This window comes from Myotis brandtii, unplaced genomic scaffold, assembly GCF_000412655.1.
Source record: "Myotis brandtii unplaced genomic scaffold, ASM41265v1 scaffold727, whole genome shotgun sequence".
In the NCBI taxonomy this organism is placed as follows: domain Eukaryota; kingdom Metazoa; phylum Chordata; class Mammalia; order Chiroptera; family Vespertilionidae; genus Myotis; species Myotis brandtii.
Genome location: NW_005370872.1, coordinates 210,638 through 229,300, shown reverse-complemented (window position 1 = coordinate 229,300; position 18,663 = coordinate 210,638). Strand labels below are relative to the sequence as shown.

Sequence of the window (18,663 nt, the reverse complement as noted above, 5' to 3'; positions counted from 1 at the left end):
CAGATTTAAAGACAATGCTGACCTGGAAGTAACTGTGATTTAGAGGGAACCAGTAAGGGAAGTTCAGTGAGAGGCTGTGAAGGGCTAAGAATTATGGGCACAAAGTCAAGTCAGAGAGGAGACCTTTGAGACAGAAAAAGAGACTGATTTAACATGGGAAATTTTGTTCAAAAGCACAATATTCAAGGGATGGGCAGTCATATAGAGAGAAGAGAGGAAGTGGTAAGATGTAAAGGTAGGGGTATGGGTATTTTGAGAGAGAGAGGAAGAAAGAGCGGAAATGAAAGACAGGGGGAAGAGGCACAGAACACAATGAGAACAAACATATTATTAAGAGCTCACTTACTGAACATTTATTCTGGCAGTCGTGGGCTTAGTGCTCACAGCTGCTCTTGGGAGTAAGTACCACTCTCTATTTGCAGAAAAGGAGACTGAAGTCTAAAGAGATCATGTGTATAATTGGCCTAGGGTCAAATGTTCAAAATGAACCCAGGCTTTCTAAATCAAGAGCCTTTGATACACAGACACACACACACACACACACACTAGTGATTTCAGAGAGAGAAAGGGAGAATGAGAGAGAGATAGAAACATCAACAATGAAATTGAATCATTGATCGGCTGCTTGCTGCATGCCCCCTGCAGACCCCCTAGTTGGGATTGATCCTGCAACCCGGCATGTGCCCTGACCAAGAATAGAACCTTGACCTCCTGGTTCATAAGTCAATGTTAAACCACTGAGCCATACTGGCCGGGCCAGAGCCTGTGTTCTTAACCCTGTACATTTAATCTTCATGGAAAGAATAACAAGACAGAGAAACAGACATATAGAGGGAGGATATGATGTGAAGGGGGTGGGGACAAGGAGACATGACTTTGCAGGAAGTAAGGTAAGGCCACTAGTCAGGGGCAGCTTTAAGAACAAAAACAGGTTTAGTATGGCTATGGGTGACAAGAAAAGCCATTACCAGTAAACGAGTGGCTCATGATGATCTCACTGAGATGGTCTGACTGAGGCCAGGGGTGCAGCTGATGGTAAGAATCAGGTGGGATCCTTCAGGTCCAGATGGACTCTGTGTTGATAAATGAGGGTAGGGAATCTTCAAGTCCTACTTTGTAAAGATTAAAATGGGATTAGGGGAGAATGTTACAGCCCATACTTCAATATCTGAAATAAACTTCTAATTTCTTCCCCCAAGAACTGGTGAAAACATGTATCCAAACCTGATCTCCTCATAAGCAGATCCCTCATCTTACCTTGGTCTGTTCCTGTTGACTGTTCTGTGATCCTTGTCCCATTCTGGAGTGTGCTGGGGAGGGGCTTCTTGTTTTTACCACTTATTGCCCAGAATAGTCAATCTTTTTGTTGTTGTTGACGACAGTATTACAGATGTTCCTCAATTTCCCCTTCTGTACCACCTGCTCTCAGCCCCTGCCCCACCCCAGGCCTTCATCATACTATTGTCTGTGTCCATTGGTTATATAATTTCTCCAAAGACTTAGATGACAGAGTCTTGGTACTAAGGCTTTCCTGAGAGGGGCACTCCTTTATACTTTAAATATACTTTCTGCTATCTCTTGACACCATGGGATTGGCTGTCTTGTCCATACACCTAGCTTCACAGTTTTCTGTCTCACTTGAATCTGTGGTGTTTTGAGGTCATGTCTAGTTGTGGCCAGCACTGCAGTGAGAGAGGTGGGGGAGGGTGTGAAGAGCATGTCCCTGGTGGGTCAGGGTACCTTCCCCATTGGGCCCATGGACACCATGCACCATGGACACCATGTGCCTCCCATGCAAGCCCTCTCCCAGCATACCTGAAATTGCCTGCCAAACACCTTACAGGTCTCTGGAAAAACACTTTGGTATTTTAGCAACAAATAACCACTGTTTACAACTCTTGAGCTCCCTTAATGCATCACACACTTTATAGGTTTCAAATTATGTAAATATTTAAGACATTTGTTATAAGGATTTAATTCCCTGATCAGTTACAATATCCCTTACAGTATAGTGATATAGGCAATACTTCATTTAATCTTCTCAAATACTTAAAGTGATGGTATATCATCCGCATTTTTCAGAGGACAAAGAATGAGCTGAGACTTTGGCTATTTTAGCCACTGAGACTAGGGTTTGACCTTTGCCTTAGGGTGGTGTCAGAGCAGGAAGTCTGATGACCCACAGCTTTTGCCCTGTGACCTTAGGAAGTGGATTTCCCTCTCTGCCCCTCAGTTTCATCATCTACAAAATGGAGGGGATAATAGTACCTACTTCCAGGGTTATGGCTTTTAAACAAGTTATGTCATGTAAAGTATTTACAATCATACCTAGTACTTCATCAGTTTTTCATGCATTTGTTAACATTACTATGTTTAATGATCATTATTATTTGTGTGTTGTTGTTTTTTGTGCCAAAATCTAAGCTTTTAACCACTACAGTAAACTGTGGGCTATTTGGAAAAGCAGTGATAACAGTAAAACCAGCTTCAGGCCCAGGAAAATAAATTGAGGACTTCAGGATCCCCACCCTAGAGCACACAGTCTATAATAAGTTTCATGTGTTTGTTGCCCGACTCTCCTTTGAAAATGAGTGATATGGAAGAGACTCAGGGACAATCCTGCACAGGGAAGGCATTGCCATGTAGCTTCCAGTGGGATGTGTTATTTAAGAAAGGATGTTCTAAATTAATAAAATATGTTTTATAAAAGAAAAATACAGAGTGATTTTTGAAAGTACCATGATAATTTTAGCAAATCATGTTTGGTCAAAAAGTTAACACTTAAGAATATAAAAAAATCCAACGTGCATTTTAACTTTCATATTAGTTAGGATAATGGCTGTAACATATAAACACAAAGAAGTCAAAGACTCAAACACAATAGAATTTGATTTTTTTCTCAAGTAAACATTCCTAGGAATATTAGATGGTGTAGAGGTGGGGCTCTATTTCACAAAGTCATTCTGGGAAGCAGCCATGGGGAGATCTGCCTTCTTCAATAACACATTTCTAAGACAGCCCTGGGAGAGGAGCAGAGCTAAAAATAAATGTGAATACAGATAAAAAACAACAAAAAATCCATAAAGAGACAAGTAAAAGGATAAAGCAAATATGGTATAAGAAAACAGAGGGTCAAGAGAAAGCAGAGATGCCCACTGGGGTGAAATAGCTTAGACCCAGGCTCAGGGGAGGAAAGGGATAAAATACTGACCTACAGGTCACATGAATGCAAAAGGCAGGTCATGGAGGTCTCAGGGAGAGTCATTCTAGCCCTGGGTTTTCAGAGCTTCCCAGGTTTTTCCTTTCTAGGCTCCTTTTCATACACTGAAACCTTCAAAGGGACATTTGCTTCTTCTTCAGGGAGACATCATGAAGAGTCTTCTGAGTCCGGTGCAGATGGGACGCCCCCGGAAATCAGGAGTTATACCGTGAGAAGTGGTCCTGATGAGGAGGGTGAGGACTGCCATTGCTGGGCAGGACATCATCAGGAGTCTGAGCTCATGGTTCCTGTTTCTCTGAGCACATACCATGGCCCAGGGAGCCCATTCCTGCCTTGGTCTCATGTGGCCACTTTAAAAACTGCAAAGAAAAGAAAAATTATAATTCTGGCTTAACCAAAAAGGATGGCTCTTGGATGGCAGTGAATCTTATTCCATGTTCTCAGACCTGTCATCATCCCCAAGTGTGGTGGATCACATTGAGATCTTCCCATACTCACCAGCTATTCTGCACAGAGCAGAGAAAGTGGGACAGTCAGTTACTGTTCAGTTTTGTCATAAACTTGTTCAAACCTCAATGGACTCTGGTCATACTCTCTATTGACAGAAGGAACAGCTTCTGGTTATTACCATCAAATCCCATTTATAACTTTTGTCAGATGACCCACAACATGACATTGGCCTACATAGTGATATTTGAAAATATTGTCACAAAAAAATGTTCTTTTATGTTTACAAAAACCTAAAAGTTAGACTAGATAACTTTTATTTCCCTTCATTCCACAGATGAGAAAATTCCTATACAGAAGGTTTTTTTTAGATTTTTTTTTAAAATATATTTTATTGATTTTTTACAGAGAGGAAGGGAGAGAGATAGAGAGTTAGAAACATCGATGAGAGAGAAACATCGATCAGCTGCCTCCTGCACATCTCCCACTGGGGATGTGCCCGCAACCCAGGTACATGCCCTTGACCGAAATCGAACCTGGGACCTTTCAGTCCACAGGCTGACGCTCTATCCACTGAGCCAAACCGGTTTCGGCTTTTTTAATTTTTAAAAAATGTTTCAATTATAGTTGACATTCAATATTATCAGTTTCAGGTATACAGTGAAGTGGTTAGACATTCATCCCCCTGATAGAGTACCTCTCTAATACCATACATAGCTATTACAATTTTACTCACTATATTTTTATGTTGTAATTTACATCCACATGACTATTTTCTAACTACTATTTGTACTTCTTAATTCCTTTAGCTTTTCCAACCCCATTTCCACCTGGCAACCATTAGTTTGTGTTCTGTATCTATTAGTTTTTAACTATCTTACACATCACATGGATAGTTATAGGAAGAGGCAGAACTAACAGCTGGACTCCTAGCAAACACCCATAATTCTTTATTCAAAACCTCTGAAGCCACATGTAAAATAATATTGTTATATTATTTTAGAAAGTGGGTTATATCCTAAATATTACAGAAGACCACAACAGGGTTTGGGACAAAATCCCATTCTCAAATATATTAATGTTTCTGCAGCAAACTGTAAGAATTCAAACGTATGATTAAACAATTACATAGACTCATGATAGCTAAGTACAGATTCACTGCCAAAGTAGCTGCCAACATATGAAAAAATGTTGATTTTCAAAATTTCTTTGATTTTGCACATGGGCTAGAGGATTGTGGGTCTTTGCTCCATTTGGTAGAGATCTCTTTTCTGTAGATGGGAAGAAACATAAATGATCATCATCATGACTTTATGCTCCAAGTCCTTCTACAATGTGAGGTATCATAAGAATCACAACTTTTTTAGTTATGATTGAAAAACTAGACAGAAATGGGAAATCATTACCATTCAGGGGATAGGCAACCTGAAAAGGCCTAAAAGCAATTAAAACTCTTGATACTAGTATAACAGATAGCTTTCTTTGCTACAAAAGCTTCATTCAAATATTTTTTGTTTTTTCTTTAAAACAAAAAAAAGTTTGTTGGGATTTTAGGTGATTCACATGATACGTTTTGCACTAGGTGAGCTGGGATAATTGCTATAAAAGTTCAATACAAGAGTAATACAAGTATATATTCTTCACTCAAATAAAGGACAAAGTAGTTCTGAGGTGGGGAGTGCTCTACTCCACATGATCATTGAGGACCCAGCTGATGGAGGCTCTAACTTCTAGAAAATGTTGCTTCCATGGTTTCCCTGTATAAAAACCAGAGTAGAAGCACAAGTATGTGCTGACAAGTGTAAGAAATGGTGACAAAAAGTGTAAGAAATGGTGGTTTCCATGGTAATGTTGTTCCTGTCCTTGGGGATAGTTCCCGGAGCAACCTTGACCAACAGGTCAGATGGAGCTACAGGGTGGCCTGGCAGTAGGAATATTCCTATCCCTCCTACACAAGCTTTATTTTTCCAATTTTCCTTTCGAAGATTTCATGCTGGATCAGTTCCTAGGACTCAGAGTGACACTGTTACAGAATTTTATTTCTTTCTGCAGGAATCAACAGTAGCGACTTTTCAGAATTGAGATTGAGTAACGGAGAAGAGCCTCAGGAAACATCTAGTTCAGCTCTAAGAAATAGGTCAGGTAAAGAAGATTAAGATGCCAAGCCTTGGTCTTCGAATGTTAGGAATCTGAATTAAAAGCTATTGTTTCCAGATGCATTTTATTCTGAGCACCTTGAAGAATTTACCAGTTAATCCTGGAAACTCCTGTCAGCATTTTAGAAAATGAAAGGAGGCAGAAAATTTATAAGCTCATATTTAACAGGATGAGTCCTAGTGACCAAATGTATGTAATTATATATCTCTGTTGTAAAAGAAATAATTGCCAAAATAATATCTTTTTATGACTTTTAAAAAATCTTTATTGTTGAAAGAATACATCCCCTTTTCTTCCCCTTGACCCCTTTTAGCCCTCAATAATATCTTTTTAAAAATATATTTTATTGATTTTTTACAGAGAGGAAGGGAGAGGGATAGAGAGTTAGAAACATAAATGACAGAGAAACATCAATCAGCTGCCTCCTGCACACTCCCTACTGGGGATGTACCTGCAACCACTGGGGATGTACATGACCTTGACCAGAATTGAACCTGGGACCCTTCAGTACGCAGGCTGGCGCTCTATCCACTGAGCCAAACTGGTTAGGGCTCAATAATATTTTTTTAAATACCTGCTGTGATGCCCACTAACTAAGACCTTGGATTTATATTGGTTCACATTAATGTCATTTGTAATGGTAAAAGAGAACTGGTCCTGCTATGTAAGTATGAAAGATATAAAGCTTCAGATCAACCACTCTCAAACCTTAATATAGATTCTGATAGATCTCCTTCCCCATGTGACTGAATTACATTGTTTTATTTCAAAGTACTTTTGCAAATGAGATCTTATTTGTCATCAAAAAATCCTTAAGCCTTAGGGGGCAAACTCTTGCTATCCCCATTTTGGGATGAGAAAAATAGATGTATAAATTACCAGGGTCCAAAAACTAAAGGCACAATAGCAACTATTAATATCTAAAAGGTAAAATGTAAGAGCTGTGCCAATGATCAATGACCAAAGAGGAGGTACAGGAACCTGTATCTTCACAAAGAATGCATCAGTTCTTATGTAAGAAACTTATTTTTTTTTAAAAACTATATGTGTATATACACACACACATATGTATATATGTTGGTGTATATACATGGATGAAGATACAAATTTAAAAATCACAAAGAAACAAAGGGTAAAAATGAAGCCAGCTCTATGGCACACAAAATAACTGAAAGAATAGAAACAGAGAAATTATGAGGAACAATTATCAAGAGCATCAATGATGAAAAGAGAGAAAGCAACACAGGTGACAGAAATCAGGAAATCAAAGCATGGAAGATAGAAATGTGTAAGGCAGGGAACCCATGTGGTTGGACAAAATCAAGAAGAGGCTAAATGAGCAGGGTTATCCTCAAGGGTAGGGGTTTGTGCAGAACATGAACCTCATTTTTCAGAAACACAGGGCATCTTACAAGGTAAGTGGTTCTCCCTATTTCCATTTTCTTATTTTTCCACTAGTCACTCCTCCCCTATTTCCTGGTGTTGGGTAATTTTAGGACTTCCCTCACCATTTATGCTGAGCCTATACAAGCAAGGGTTCTAGAACTAGTAACTTTTAAAGTTCAGGGTTTAAGCTCACCAGGGAGAGTAACAGTGAGTCAGAAGAAGGTGTTCCTGCAACTAGAACCTCAGGCCCCTGAGAGTCCATTACCCTCAGAAAAGGTGACAGGTGCCCACTGATAACAGTCCCTTCCTCTCTGCTCCAAACAAAGGGAGAAGAGAATTGTATCCTAATATTGTGTTTCTTATCTCTCCCCAAATATTCTCAATCAAACCTCTCAGAAATCCCAAACTTAAGAGTCCTTTACATGTGAATGGAGCACATATTTGACTTCTAGTCACCAGAGGGGAATAGAAGTGACAATATGAAAAGAAGATCCCTGATTGTTCTTATGCATCTATACTATTTGATTGTTACTAAGAACGTGGGTTACTTTCCTAACTCTCATTAAACATCACAAACTAAATGAGTAAGTGCTCCATATGTGGTAATGATTTCCCATTTCTGTCAAGTTTTTTAAGAAATAATTGTGCACTTAAGAGAAGTTACACTTACCCGCATGAGCTTTGAAGCTTATCCTGGTTTAATATAATTAGGATGTTTAAGACAAGAGTTCTGATCATTCTCAATTTCAATGTGTGATTATTTTTGTCTTTTTTTTTCTCCAGTACAATGATTTTGCCTTAACAGAGGCTGAATTAGAGAAGAATTTCAAGAAAATATTTGCTACTCAGGTAACAAAAAAGAACATTTCACTGGTGTAGTGGAAGCTGCTGATAACCGGAAATATTCCCTTTGGGGGCTGACTTCTCATCTCACAGCTGCTGTGAGGGTTTGTTGCCATTGCCACTTCTCCCCAAAGTTTTGACTTTGGCCACATAACCCTGGCTTCACCTGGAGTTCAGACACCTCTTTGGCTGGGGGGTGGCTGCTTCCCTTTAGGTAGAAGCAATATGTGGACAGATTCATGCTTCTGAACTCCCCATGGGATCAGGCTGGAGCTAATCTTTAGCTGTGACCACATTCTTGCTTAGCTTTTCCCACCATGCTATCCTGCTCCAATTCCCCTAGTGGAACTCCCAGAATAAATCACTTACTAAGGAGGCTTCATCTCAGGCTCTATTACTAGGGAACTCAACTTATGATAATGGTTAGCTGGACCTGAATGTTGATCACTGTCAAGCCAATGGACACAGGTGGAATATTGATAGTCCCTGGGGTGCTATAACCGTGCCATTGACAAAAATCAACCTGTGGGAAACTGGAGGAGAGAGGGGGGATGAGCTATAGTAGCTAGTATAAACAGAGAAATAGTAACTATAAGAACTGTGGATTTTGGTGCCTATTTCTAAGTTTCACTAATGTATTGAAAAGAGTAAATGATAGGCTTAAATCTATTGGTTACCACCTAAAATGCAGGAACTTTCATACCTGCAGCTGGAAGGCAACCTTAAAAAGTCCTGGATTAGGTCCTAATTTTAAGAATGGAAGAACTCCAGAGAGACAGAATTTTAAGCTCAGATGGACCTCTTATGCCCAAGCCAAGACCCTGATATAGAAAGAGTGAAACCCTGAAGCTCAGAATGGGACTTTCTAGGTAGATGTACATTTGAACTCTGAACTCCAGGTCCCTCAAAACTACTGGCCTGCAGAAGAAATCCCTGCCTCTTGTTGGAAGACAGACATTCACTCAGCCTCCCTTCTTGCTTGAATAAAGGATATGCAGAGTCCTCTAACGATGACCCAATGAGCAAGTCCTGGATGGGACATCTAGGTGAGGAGATGGTTTCTATTCCAGTAGAACTCCAGGCTGACCAACCTATACTAGGAGGTGCCAGGAGATTGAGTCTGGGGGTGGATTCAGAATGAAGAAAGGTGAATATGAAGCTGAAAAGGAAAAATTGTTGATATAGGTGCATTCTCCTGTGCTACAGAGTTGGATTAGCCTGTAAAGGACCAAGGTGATGATTCTTTTATGCTCCTGGGTGACTCTTAGAGGCTTGCTACAAGGCAAGGTGCACACTAGATGAAATGGAAGTAGAGATACTAGACTTGCCAGGGCAGACTATGGAAGAGGGGGATCCAAAGTCCTAGGGAAGATGGCATGGTTCTACTCTCTACAACTGGAAAACCCATCCATCACATGCCTGTGTCTGCAGCAGGTCTCAGAGACACTAAGTGAATAAGATCACAAAGGATTCACTGCTGAGGGGGCACCAGAATCCTTGAGAAGCTCATTGAGGCTGTTGTCTGTATATTGAAATAATGTAGGAATGCTTTACAGGATTGACTTCCCCAGCAGAAAAAAAAAGATTAGATTTAAGAATAATAGAAGCAGTTGGCATAATTTAACTTTCAGAGTTTGATGAAGTAATTTGTTTTGTAAACAGCAAGGTGAGAATTACACTGTTGGGAGGGGGGTGGCCCATGGTTATCTGTAGAGATAGCTAATAGGACATGGTTTTGTTAAGGCAAGACAGATGAACAGCCACAAGAATATTACTTTATATATATCATCAACATCAATTGAAAATGGATGATCTGATGGCTAAAGTCAGCTACTCCAATAAAAAGTCAAGATCCTACATTCAGTTTCCAGACCTGAGCAAATTTTTGGACCTAGAACCTGATGACAGAAATGAGGACAAGTCTCATAAGAAACCTTGCAAATGTACATGGTAGTGATTCCCTGAGTTCTTCACTGACAAGACCTATGGCATTTATTCAAGTAACCATATACCAGAACAAAAAAAAAAATCTACCCAACTATTAAGGTCTGTTGATACAGCATCTGAGCTGATGCTAATACTTACTATCATGACCCCTGTTAGAGTAGAGTGTATGGAGGTAAGGTAATGTTCATCTTATAATGAGTCCACTCAATCTATGGAGCCACTCAGTAGCCACTGCTCCAAATCTTAAATGTGTAATGAGGGCACACAGTGTTGTTGACCAAACTGGTTTTTTATCATTCCTTAACCTATGTTATAGCAATGATTATTTTAGGAAAGGCCAGGCAGAGGTCCTCAAAATGAAGTTTTCTATGGTAAAAAGAGTAATTTAGAAGCAATATTCTTTGTGAAGGAGGGGAATGTCAAAGATTAGTGCCACTTGCAAATATTTAAATATGCAGGAGTAGTAATCCCCATTATATCTCCATTTGATTCTGCAATTTGGCTTCTAGAAAACTAGGTGATTCATGGCTATTAGTTGACCACTAGAACATAAGCAAGGGTTGGGCATATGGCAAGTAGCACTCAGACCTTGGAGAACCACATTCCTGCTTGTAGTGGTCTATAAGCAGAGATTCCAGATAGTGGCTCTGCCCTTCTGCAGAGCCAAGCCAGTGCTCCCATGTGGCCAAAAACCTTGGTTGACAGTTATACCTGACAGTCCCCAATCAGGTTATACCATCTATAGAGTCCATTTTACTACCCTGCCCTGGTGGTAAAGCAACTTGGCAACTCTTCCCAACTACTGAAAGTAGTTGCAAGTCCTGGCCTTTCAGCAGGTCTCAGAGACAGGGAATCCGGGAGCCATGGGGACAAGCCTATATTACCAGTGAGCCACAGAGCCCAGTCTACATTCTGGCCCAACAGCAGAGCCCAGCCTATGGCTCTGTCCAATTGCCAAAAAATCAACCTGTGGCCTCATTTATGCAGTAGCCTAGCCAGTGAGCTCACCCAATCATAGAGCTTAGCTTAAGCCCCACCCAATGAAGGAACCTATATGACAATCTTGCCCAACAGTGAAGCAGTCTCTAGCCCCACTAATTGCAGGATATAGCTGGAGACCCATCCCAACCAGAGTGTAGCTAAGAACCTTGCTGAACCTTGCAGAGTACCACCTGTGGCTTGATTGTGTAGCTAACTTGTGGCCCTGCCTAATTCAGGGAACAGGCTTCTGCTCTGCCTTCTAACAGATGACAGCATGAGGTCAGATCTAGTGGTGAAGTCCTGCCTGTGGCTCCTCTTAAACATGAAGTCCAGCCTATGTTACAACCAGGTTGAGGAGCATGGACTGAAACTTCACTGCAACAGGAGCTATTTCAGGGTCCACCCTATAACATTGTCCAATTGTGGAGTCAAACTAGTAGTACCACCCTTGCAGCCTCACCAGACAAGAAGTGATTGCAGAGCCAAGTAAGTGAGCCCCTCTGAATGCAGTGCACAACCAGAAACCTTACACAGTCAGGGAGTCCAACCAGACACCAAGCTCAGCTAGCATCCACCTCTCAATCTCAGAGCATGGAAGTGGGCTTGCCAAACTGAGATCTTCATAACATGTCCCACCTGCCCATAAACACTACCAGCTATTCCGTCCAGTACTGCAACCTGAGCTTACTAATAAAGGCCTTTCCCTGTTGAAGTGAACCTGTACATTCTGGAAGAGGAAACTGCTTACTCAAATTTGCTGATACCAACACATGGAATCAAGAATCATGAAGAATCACATAAACTTGAAACCACCTAAGGCAACTAAAAAGCTCTACAAACTGTCCCTAAAGAAATAAAGATCTATAAACTATCTAACACAAAATTCAGGATTATCCTCAAATTTAACTTAACTACAAGAACACAGAAGCAAACAACCAAATTAAATAAGGAAGACTATGCATGAAAAAAATTAGAAGTTCAGGAAAGTAAAAGTAACTATGAAAAAGTCAAACAGACATCCTAGAGCTAAAATGGACAATGACTACACTGAATAATTCATTAGAGAGTTTCCACAGCATACTCAATCAAGTAGAAGAAAGAATCAGTGAACGAGAAGATAGGTTATTTGAAATTATCCATACAGAGGAGCAAAGTGGTTAGAGCTCATCCTCAGCACCTAAGGGTCCTGAGTTTGATTCTTGGTCAAGGGTACATACCTGGATTCACCACCTTATTGTCTGTGTCCAGTCAGCATGTGTGTAGGAGGGAACCAATCAATGTGTCTCTCTGTCTCTTTCCCATCCCACCCTTACTTCCATTCTCTCTAAAAATCAATGGAAAAATATCCTCGGGTGAGGATAAACAACAACAAAAAGTGAATAATGCCTATGTGACTTAGGTAACTTCTTCAAGAAAAACATATATGCATCATGAGACTCCTGGGCAAAAAGAAAAAGAGACAGAAAGTCTATTTAAAACAATAATGATTGAAAACTTCCAAATTGGGGGAGAGAATTAAACACCCATATTTGTAAAGCCTAAAGGAACCAATAGGTTAAACTTGAACATGTCTACAAGGACATACTTTATAACTAAATTGTCAAAAAACAAAGATGAGATAATTTTGAAAACAGCAAGAGAAAAATGACTTGTCACATACAAGGGAGTTCTCCATAAGACTATCAGCAAATTTCTCAACAGACAATTTTCAGATCAAGAAAAAGTGGAATTACATATTCAAAATATTGAAATTAAAGAACTGTTAACCAAGAATATTCTAGACCCTGGCTAGGTGGATCATGCTAGACGGAGCATCTTCCTGTACACCAAATGTTTTGGGTTTGATTCCTAATCAGGGCACATACTTAGGTTTCAGGTTCGATCCCCAGTTGGGATGTGTATGGGAGGTAAACAATCAACATTTCTCACATCAAGCTCTCTCTCTCAAATAAAAATCAATAAAAAACATATCCTTTGGTGAGGATTAAACACAAAAAAGTATAGTATCCAGCAAAGCAGTCCTTTAGACATAAAAGAAAAATAGACTTTCCCAAACAAGCAAAAGTTGAGCGAGTTCATCACCACTAGAATTGTCTTATAAAAAATGCTAAAGGACATTCTTTAAGCTAAAATGAAATGTAATTAACATTGTAAAAACATGATCTGAACTCTTAATTATGCACAGTTAGGTGCTCTTTTTTTCTTTGTTATATACACAGGAAATTTAAAGCAGGAAGAAGGCAGAGGGAAGGCTGTGGCCCAAATCCCTTGGAAAGAGATGCTGCATAAATAAGTCCTTGGTGGGGAGGGGGACAGATTCAACAACCATAACTCAATCTCCTCCTTTAGGAAAAAAATATTGTCTTAATATATTTTTTATTTTATCTATTGTATATATTATTTTTGACAGTATGATAGATGTCTCCCATCCCCCCTTACCCTTCTTTGCCCAGTCCCTACCCCACCCCTAGGCCTTCACCACCCTATTGTCTGTGTCCATGGGCTATGCATATAAGTATGTGTTCTTTGGTTTATCTCTTCTTGTCTCCCTCTCCCCCTTCCTCCCCAGTGTGTGTGAGATATGTGTCTGACACACACTGAGATATGTCCGTCTGTTCCATGCCTCAAGTCTTATTTTGTTGGTCAATTCATTTTGTTCATTAGATTCCACTTATAAGTGAGATTGTGTGATATTTGTCTTTCTTTTATTAGCTTATTTCACTTAGCATAATAGTCTCTAGGTCCATCCATGCTGTCTCAAAGGTAAGAGATCCTTCTTTTTTATAGCTGCATAGTATTTCATGGTATAAATGTACCACAGCTTTTTTAATCTACTCATCTACTGATGGGCACTTGGGCTGTTTTCAAATCTTAGCTATTATATATATGCTTCTATGAACATAAGGGCATATATATTCTTTCTGATTGGTGTTTTGGGGTTATTAGGATATGTTCCCAGAAGTAGAATTGTTGGGTCAAATGACAGTTCCATTTTTAACTTTTTGAGGAAACTCCATATTGTTTTCCATAGTGGCTGCACCAATCTTTATTCCCACCAGCAGTGAACTAGTGTTCCCTTTTCTCCACATCATTGTCAGCACTGTTGTTTGTTGATTTATTGATGATAGCCATTCTGACAGATGAGAGGTGATATCTCATTTAATTTACATTTCAATGATGATTAGTGACTTTGAGTATTTTTTTTAATGTATGTCTCTTGTCTATTTGTATGTCCTCTTTGGAGAAGTGTCTATCAGGTCCTCTGCCCATTTTTTTAATTGGATAGTTTGTCTTCCTTTTGTTGAGTTGTATGAGTAATTTATATATTTTGAAGATTAACCCCTTATCAAATGTATCCCTGGCAAAAATGTTCTCCCATACAGTGGGTTCCCTTTTAATTTTGATGGTGGTTTCCTGTATGCTTTTTGGAAACAACTTATGTAGGTGGTTTTTAAGTATTAACTCCAAATGAACTTCTATAGTAATACATGTATTTTCTCCAGGCATATTATTTTCTTTGTTTTCTCTGTTATCCTGTGTTTAAACTAGCCCTCTCTAAATAGGTGTGTGTTTGTGATAGTCTGGTTTGTATATCTAACAGGTGTGCCTCTAATACACAGCACAGCAGCATCTCTCTTCCTTAGCAGGCAGAGGCTCAGGGACACTGGAACTTCTGGGGTCTAAGAAGCCAGAAGCAGGGCTGGGCTTGGGAGTGGGAAGAACTGATCTGCTGCTTCCAAGCAAAGACAGAGTTCTGCTTCTTATTTGCAGGAGTGAGTTCCTAATGATACATCCTCTTAAGGGAAACAGCCAGAAACTCAAGACAATATTCAGAGAACAATGCCTAAGACTCCTGGAAAATAAACAAAGACAGCACAAGATGCTTCCCTGTGGAGGGAAGTCAAATCTCAGAAGCAACCAATGCAAGATGTTTTCAGTTGACTATCATCTGGCTCTAGAGAGCAGCCACTGGCTGTGGGGAGGTCAAAACTTTGGTAGGGAGTCCACTTTTTCCATGGTCGGCATAGACAGGCAACCAGATTTTCTGGGGAAGCAAGAGGGAAATCCTAGAAAATCCTTAAATTTTGTGTACAAACTCTCCCCAAGTCACCTCACCTGAGTTCCAAATCAACTGACAGGCAAAAAGGTGAGAAGAGATGGGGATCAAAATACCAGCTTTCATCCTGATTAAAGCTGGGTCAAGGGCCATGGCTTACATGTGTGTCAAATAAGAATCCATAAATCTAAATCCAAGAATTGAACTTAGCCTGAAGGCCCCAGGCTACTCCAATTAACCACACTCCCCACACCTCAGGCCGCTATCCCTGTGCACTGGAGCTCAGAGGAGCATAGAGCCCTGGCCCCTCCAGCAGGATGAGCCCAGGGAGACCCACAAAGGAGCAGACTTACCTTCACAGAACTCCCAGCCTCAGTGCCTCCCCAGGAAGAAGGGAGGGCAGGGGGACCAGGAGTCCTGCTGACTGATGGGACACCTCCCAGAAGGGGACATTGGTGTGGGACCTGAGTGCTCCCACTTGAGTCCCAGGTGCCCCTCCTCTCCATTTCTGCATCCGCAGAGGTGCCAGCTCTTTATCCTGGCCCAGTGGCTGCTGCTGCTGCTACTGCTGCTACTGCTGCCGCTTCCTCCTGCCCCTAAATTCTCAGGTCCGGGACTCTGCCTCCTCTCAGTGACAAACCCTGTCCCCAGAGGATCTCCCAGGCTGGAGACTCAGCCCACTAGTGATATCTGAATGAAAGCTGGAAGCCCATCCCCTGGGTGTTTTCTCCACCCCCTGTCCCTCCTCAGTCACTGCCTCTCCTGCTCTCCAGGTTTCCAAGCCCCTAGCTCAGGTACTTCCTGACAACAGAAATGGTCTCTGTTGTCAGCGCCCCTGTTACCCTGGACAATGTCCCAGGCCCTCCCTTCTTATCCTCCATATCAGCCCAGCAGATTGTCAGGGCTCAACCTGCTTCTGAAGATGGTCTCATCGCATTCCTAACCGGGTGTGTCTGACATTGTTTTCTGGACAAAAATCTTTGCTTTCTCCACAGAGGCCTCCAGTTCCCACAGAAACTACTGCTGTTCACAGAGTGGGGTGCTGCCTGGCTCTCTCTGGCCCCATAGGAATGTGTCCTTCCCTTGGCCAGGGCAGCCTCAGTGCAGGGGTATCCACCCAGGAGGCTGGCCCCTGTGGATTCCCTAGCCAGTTGACTGCTATCAGTCCGCAATTCATGTGGTGATATTGGTGACTCTAAGCAAACCCACGAAAAGCTGGCACATTTATGCCAACACCCAAGCCTAGTCAGCCTGCTGCCTAGGGACAGAGGAGAGAGAGGACACTAGAAAATGCTGATGTTGTTGGTGTCAAATTTTGTCGGGGCCCCAAGCACCCTGGAGGTTGGGAACAGAAGACAGCTGTGCTCAGCCAAGGCTCAGCTTACCAGTCCCTCTTCCGGCCAAGTGAAAGAGGAGGCAGGGCAGGGAGAGAGAGATCCCCCTGTGTACAGAACTTGGGTCACACTGAGACCCTGTGCTCTTGTTAAAAATATTTTTCTCATCAGTGTATGCAATCTGTCCAGATTTGATGTTTGCTCCTTTGGGAGAAAAGAAAAAGCACATGGAGAGAGGGTAGAACCTTCCTCTGTGTGTTAAATGAAACAGGGCGAGAATCCTTATTTATAGCCAGAAGAAGTCGGGAAGTCGGGCTCAGGGGAACAAATGTGGAAACCATCGCTCTCAAGAATGTTGCTTCTCCAGTCCTGTTTCTGAACATTGAGACCTAAAGAGTTACGTCTCTGCACCCTCTTAGAAAGTTGCAGTAGGTGAGGACAGTGGGATTTACAGGTGTTTTTCATGTTTTTGCACAAGCAAGGGGACTCCTGGGGGTTGGTCCTGCTCCTCCCCTGGGGTCCTCCTCCCCTGGCCTCCAGGACCTCCTGTCCCTCCTTGTCCTTCACTCCTATTGCCACATGTCCTGATGGCTGAGGAAACCACCCCCCCAACCCTCCCCATCCCCCCCCCATCCCCCTAGGCTGCAGGAGGAGGGAGACAGTGTCTGAAAACACTCAAAAAGTTACTTTCACTTCTCATTTCCCCGTTTGGGTGGAGCCTTCCCTGGGTGAGTTCACTCACTTCCTGCTCAGGGATCAGCAGCCACAAAGACCCAGGCTGGGGAGACTGGAAGGATTAGTGGTCCAGGCAGGGCCCGGGGCAGGACGATGGCCAGTAGGGGCAGCGACCTCAGCACCAGGTCAGTCTCTCTCTCCCTTTAACTTTCTGTCTGGCTGTGCTGCTGCTTTAGTGTGTGTTATTAGAGACTTGTCTAAACCTTGACATCCATCCTATTTTACAAGGACACTGTCGTGCAATGTAATGAAATGTAATGAAGTGAAGGAATTGGATCTCTTTAAACTGCAGAGGGACAGCTGCTGGTGTAAGTGTAGCTGCCACAACCCACAGGACTCTTGTCTTACAGCTCCTGCTCAGCTGTGGGCCATCTGGACTGGGCTGTCGTTTCTGATGCTTTGAGGCAATGATTTGTTATTTTCTTATGACCTTTGAACCCTCTCATTTCCCTCAGGCCCCCTATGGCCGCCTTAGATGGCTTGCAGGGGAGGGTAGTTGGGGGTGATCAGGCCGGCAGGAGAGGGAGCCGGGGGCCATTAGGCCGGCAGGGAAGGGCAGTTGGGGGCAAGATCAGGCCAGCAAGGGAGGGCAGTTGGGGGTGACCAGGCCAGCAGGGGAGGGCAGTTGGGGGTGACCAGGCCAGCAGGGGAGGGCAGTTGGGGGTGACCAGGCCAGCAGGGGAGGGCAGTTGGGGGTGACCAGGCCAGCAGGGGAGGGCAGTTGGGGGTGACCAGGCCAGCAGGGGAGGGCAGTTGGGGGTGACCAGGCCAGCAGGGGAGGGCAGTTGGGGGTGACCAGGCCAGCAGGGGAGGGCAGTTGGGGGCAATCAGGCTGGCAGGGGAGCAGTTAGGGGGTGATCAGGCTGGCAGGGGAACAGTTAGGGGGCGATCAGGCTGGCAGGCAGAAGCAGTTAGGGGCAATCAGGCAGGCAGGCAGGCAAGCAGTTAGGAGCTAGCAGTCCTGGATTGTGAGAGGGATGTCTGACTGCAGGTTTAAACCGGCAGTTGGACATCCCCCGTGGGGTCCCAGATTGGAGAGGGTGCAGGCAGGGTTGAGGGACACCTCCCCACTGTGCACAAATTTCGTGTACCGGGCCTCTAGTATCATATAATGTTGTATCTTATTTTAGTATTTATATCAATACATTCATTTTCTTATCCTAGTACATTATCTAAAACATATAAATATGTATATATTAATTATATATATGTAAATTGTGGTAATGGTAGGCATCACTGTTTTTTTATATGAATGTCCTCATCATTTCAATGGTTACTGTTGTGTTTGTCATTTTGGAAGATTTTATATCGGGTCAGCTTCCATCTGTTTCATATAATTTTTCTAAAAATTGCTGCTAGGTATTTCCAATTTTTTTTTTGAATTAATTTATGGATATAACTAAATACTCTTTCTGCTTTTGTTTATTTATTTTAAATTTTTAAAAAAAATCTTTATTGTTGAAAGTATTACATATGTTCCTTCCCCCCACCCCCCATTGCCCTCTCCCACACACACCCCAAGCCTTCACCACCCTGTTGTCTGTGACTATGGGTTA

The 18,663-nt window shown here is 42.2% G+C and overlaps 1 protein-coding gene across 2 annotated transcripts in view; it reads left to right on the top strand.

Moving 5' to 3' along the window:
• Positions 1-17,090: 17,090 nt before the first annotated feature.
• LOC102254069 (filaggrin-2-like) overlaps positions 17,091-18,663 on the top strand; it is a 108,291-nt gene continuing 106,718 nt past the window's right edge. Inside the window, exon 1 of one of the 2 annotated variants that reach the window (XM_014530176.1) lies at positions 17,091-17,232. In XM_014530176.1, the coding sequence (XP_014385662.1) occupies positions 17,201-17,232 (32 nt within the window). In that variant the 5' untranslated portion in view covers positions 17,091-17,200. The remainder of the gene's footprint in view (positions 17,233-18,663) is intronic. The other variant, XM_014530175.1, reaches the window with a different exon arrangement.